At 35.7% G+C, this 4,760-nt stretch overlaps 1 protein-coding gene across 1 annotated transcript; it reads left to right on the forward strand.

Annotated features, from left to right (window-relative positions):
• The first annotated feature begins 628 nt into the window (after positions 1–628).
• LOC145160789 (putative receptor-like protein kinase At5g24010) lies at positions 629–3,885 on the forward strand. Its single transcript, XM_079080122.1, has 3 exons — positions 629–1,641; positions 2,233–3,195; positions 3,468–3,885. The coding sequence occupies exons 1-3, from the start codon at positions 718–720 to the stop codon at positions 3,522–3,524; spliced, it is 1,944 nt and encodes a 647-aa protein (XP_078936248.1). The 5' UTR covers positions 629–717; the 3' UTR covers positions 3,525–3,885.
• Positions 3,886–4,760: the final 875 nt, after the last annotated feature.

Raw genomic sequence — 4,760 nt, forward strand, 5'->3', positions numbered from 1 at the left:
GGTTTGGTCAAGAACGTGTCCAGCCATGGGATCGATCAACACCATGGATGGCTAGGATTTAGTCCTGACGAAGCAAATCGTTGACCTGGGCATTAGGGACGACACCTTTAGCGCTGCGACAACAAGGGGCTTGATGTCGCTGCTAAAGGGTATGTCGTTAAATACGTTGCCCTGAATACTCCTATTTCTTTGTAGTGTGAAGGCAATTAAGTAACAAAAGTTATTAACTCAGTATTTAATAAGGTCAATCTTCTTTACCGGTTAGCATGCTTGGAGTTTGAACATTGAGCTTGTGTTTATGTTTAAAAAAATGACGTCACAGCCTTTTTATTTTGTAAAATCTGTTCACATTTGACCTAGTTATATACTCTGGCTGGTCGAAAGCAAAATACACAGCTGTCGAGCTCACAAATACAGGCAATTTGTTTGACATTAAAAATTGACGTAGAATAATCAACAGATAAATAAACATGTAATAAAATTAACAATTACTTTTTATATGACTTATTATATAAAAATTGTGTATTTAAAAGGAAATCATAAAATAATCTTAGTTTCCGTATTAAAATAAAAAAGCATAATTGATTAACAATTTCAATGTTTGGTATATGTACCCCAGGGCGGATCTCATCGTCCCAAAGCAAACTCACTACGTTCATATTCGCAAAAACCCAAAAGGCCAAAACATACATATTCAGTCACAAATATCACAAACAAATGTCTTCTTCGGGGATAAAGCGAACAATTCCAACCAGGGAGATCCTGAAAGCCACAGAGGGCTTCGCAAACGAAATTCCGGGAGGACGTGGGGTATATGCAAGGGTCTACTTTGCAAAACTCGGTGAACAGTGGCAAAACCAAACCGCTGCTGTCAAACGCTTTATTCAAGGTGTTCACAAAGTAAAGGAGGAGTTCAATAACGAGCTTGAGGTGGTTTCCAGTCTCCACCATGAAAACATCATCGGCTTCATTGGCTACAATAATCAATACAATTCCATGATTTTAGTTTATGAATACGCTGTCAGTAGAAGCCTTTACGATCATCTGGTAGACCCCATGAAGAGGATTTGGTTAACGTGGGGGATTCGTCTGAATATTTGCATAGATGCAGCAAAGGGTCTCAACTATCTTCATTCAGGTCTTGGGAAGGACAGAAGGGTAATTCACAGATCTGTGAACCCGACACATATATTGCTAGGTGAGTATATGGTAGCCAAAATTTCGGGTTTCAGGTTGTCACTATCAGGCCCCAGAAATAAGCTAGATGATACTCCAGTCGAGACAACTGTTGATCTGGGTGACAAATATTACTTAGATCCTATTTACAGTGAAAGTCGCATCCCTACAACAAAATCAGACGTTTACTCGTTTGGAGTGCTACTTATTGAAATGGTGACTGGTAAGCTTGCTAAAGACACCATCACTGGTTTTGGTCCTCCACAAACACTCATAGATTGGATCCGTAGCAACTATGATGATGGACTAGACAAAATAGTCGATTATCATATTAAAGATCAAATTAAGATCGATTCTTTCCAGGAGTTTAAGGAACTCGCTTATCGATGCATTAGTTTGAACTCAAACGATCGCCCTACCATGCACCAGGTTATGAAAAGGCTTAAGGAAGCACAAAATATCCAAGTAAGTCTTTTTCATTTAAATTTATTGTGATCAATAGCTAAGAGGTCATAAATATTTTGTGATCTATCATCTATGATGTAATGTCAGAAAAAATGTAAAATTCTTAGACATTTCAACTTTTAGAATCGCAACACTAAAGAAACAAATTAAGAACAAGTCTATAACGGTAGGAATTCAGTTCTTTTTTAGGGCATCCACATTGTATTAAACTTATGAGAGTTTAATGAATTGACACATCATCATTTAACTTACTATACAACTCTATATTAATTTTCCTACAATGTCTTCAATAGAGTTCAATGGAATATATATTTAATAATTAAAATGTATCCTTTTTTTCTATTGAACTTCATATTCATTGAATGTCAACATGACATCCCACAATGGTAGAGTTTAATCCATTGAATGTCAATCAAGCAAACCACCTCATTCAACTCTCTCATTAAACTATGTACATTGTGGATGCTCTGAATGCATTTAACATCTGAAATAGTGTGATTTATTTGTTGAACTACTAGATCTATCCTTTTCATATAAGAAAAACGGTGTTTGTAACAAAATAAACTCGGTTGCATCTATTTATACTCGCAGATCCACGGACCAACTTCTACAAAAGTTACTAAGGGTAGCCACAAATATGAACAACTAGAAAGTTGGTTAATTCCACTCAAAGAAATCAAGTTGGCAACCGGAAACTTCAATCCCAATACTCAGATTGGAGAAGGTGGATTTGGGAAAGTCTACAAAGCACAACTATCTGAACGATGGGAAAACTGCACAGTGGCCATCAAATGTCGTGACCCGGAAAGTCACCAAGGTAAAAAGGAGTTTCTTAGCGAGATTAAGTTGATTTCAAGCTTCCACCATCAAAACATCATTCCATTTGTTGGCTACTGTGATGAAGAGGAAGAGATGATCATAGTGTACGAGTATGCTAATAATGGTAGCCTTGATCATCATCTCCATGACCCCATTAAGAGGGGTCTCATAACATGGTCACAACGCCTGAAGATTTGCTTAGGAGCTGCAAATGGACTTGAATACCTCCACTCGGGTCAAGGTGACTTCACAAGAGTAATACACCGAGACATCAAGTGTGGAAACATACTCTTGGATGAAAATATGCATGCAAAAATTTGTGATTTTGGTTTGTCAAAAGAAGGCCCGAGAAATCAGCAACACACGCAAATGTATACCAAAGCTGCGGGTACCAATTTCTACTTGGATCCTCTTTACCAAGAAAGTGGCATCCTCAGAAAAGAGTCTGACGTGTATTCATTTGGTGTTGTGGTGTTTGAAATATTGAGTGGGAGACCCGCATATAAGCCTACCAAGTTCGTTGATGGTAACCCACAATATCTCATAAATCTTGTCAGACGTTACTATAATGATGAACCTGAGAAATTAATTGATCCGGTTATAAAAAAACAAGTTGATAGCCGCTGTTTTAATATGTTCAAAGACCTTGCATATCAATGCATAAGCTTGGAGTCAGAGGAACGCCCTACGATGGAGACAATCATCGACACACTTGAAGATGCAATCAATTTTCAAGTAAGTTCTTTACTTATTGTTATTCATTTTTTGATGGAATTCTGTTTTCAAATCCAATACTGAAAAGCACGAGGATAAGTTGCTCTACTGTTTTTTCGTGATAACTGATACGTTTTCAAAAAAAAGTCTCTACCTTATTACCAGCACCATAAATTATGTAAATGCGTAACTTTGTTTAGGGGACTTTAAAAATAATACACGGTGTTGTAATTTTGAGTTGGGGTTATTTATTTAAAAATAGTGATGGTAGTTTGTTAATTATGTTTTGGCAGGATGAAACTGAAAATGATGTTGAGAAAGCAACTTTCGGCTGCTGTTGTTTGCAATAATGAATCCGGAGTAGAAAAGATACAAGTCTTTTAATTGTTGTTTGGAATATTTCAAAAGCTTATCATCTTAAAAAGCGAGGTGCCTTATAGAGAAACAAGAGAGCGCGAGATTAGGGTTTAAGTTTTTGGACATTGATTGCTATTGTAATGTACTTTTCTTCCTTATTTCTTGTTGATAGTCATTAATACCGCTGCCTTGTAAGTTTATATGCATGTTTGGGCACGGCCCACCGCTAGACCCTAATATAAGTTACAGTAAATGACTAATATAATCCGGTTTTGTAACCGGGGTCGTATGCAGTCAAGTCATTTGCAAAACTCGAATAAAACCCAATTATACAACGGAAGCAATTTATAAATTTATCATATCATATCATCTATATATGTTGCATGACAAGTAATTCCCCAAGATCTTCATATATCTAATGGCTAACAGAAAATAGTTTGGAATTATTTTGTTTTACTAGTGCCCAATGGCATTTCCGGCCAACTCCACCGCCTTCAAGAAACAAAATAAATATTAACCAGAAGGTGTTCCCATTGATTAGTAATTCAGATCGAATCTCAAACCAAGAAACATCATTGTTAAGCTTAATATCCTTCCTTTTGATTCAAAACTTTATAAGTAAACGTCAATGTACAAAATCCCTAAATTAAACATTTAGTTGATCAGCGGATGATAATCCCATTATCATTAAACAAGGATATCAGTAAAGAAAAATTACTCCAGCAGCAAGGTATTCAAGGACAACCGCAAGGTAAATTGAATCACCGGTTGCAAGCATATGATGGAGGAACGAATCGTCATTGGACTTCAAGTTCCTAATTTCATTGTTCAGTTCACTCTTATTAACCTAAAAAAGAGACAAAACTTCATAAATGGTCACTGTGGTATTCAGAAATATGAAGTTTAGTTCCTAAGTTTAAAAAACCTAACAGATGGTCCCTTTGCTTTAAAAACTTTTAACAAACGGTCATTTTTCCTAAGCTTTTGTCCGTTAACTAAATGACATTTTCGTCATTTCACTATCACAGAGACTATTTGTGAAGTTTTGTCTTATTTAGAAAAAATAAAATATAATTATTTAATATAGAAAGGCATATGATCTTTATATATGTTTTTTATCCAACATCAAAAAAAAAAAAAAAATGAGTTCATAACCTTTTTGTCCATTTGTGTGTTCAACATCAAAAAAATCAAATATGAGTTCATAACCTTTTTCTCTATTTGTGAGT

The sequence above is a fragment of the Lactuca virosa genome, chromosome 1 (genome assembly GCF_052849685.1).
Source record: "Lactuca virosa cultivar CGN04683 chromosome 1, Lactuca_virosa_CGN04683_v6, whole genome shotgun sequence".
Classification (NCBI taxonomy): domain Eukaryota; kingdom Viridiplantae; phylum Streptophyta; class Magnoliopsida; order Asterales; family Asteraceae; genus Lactuca; species Lactuca virosa.

Excerpts from the sequence above, each read along its gene's own strand:
- LOC145160789 (XM_079080122.1), top strand. The coding sequence starts at position 718 with ATGTCTTCTTCGGGGATAAAGCGAACAATTCCAACCAGGGAGATCCTG. Across the intron at positions 1,642-2,232 it reads AGGAAGCACAAAATATCCAA|ATCCACGGACCAACTTCTAC; the intron begins GTAAGTCTTTTT and ends TTATACTCGCAG. Across the intron at positions 3,196-3,467 it reads AAGATGCAATCAATTTTCAA|GATGAAACTGAAAATGATGT; the intron begins GTAAGTTCTTTA and ends ATGTTTTGGCAG.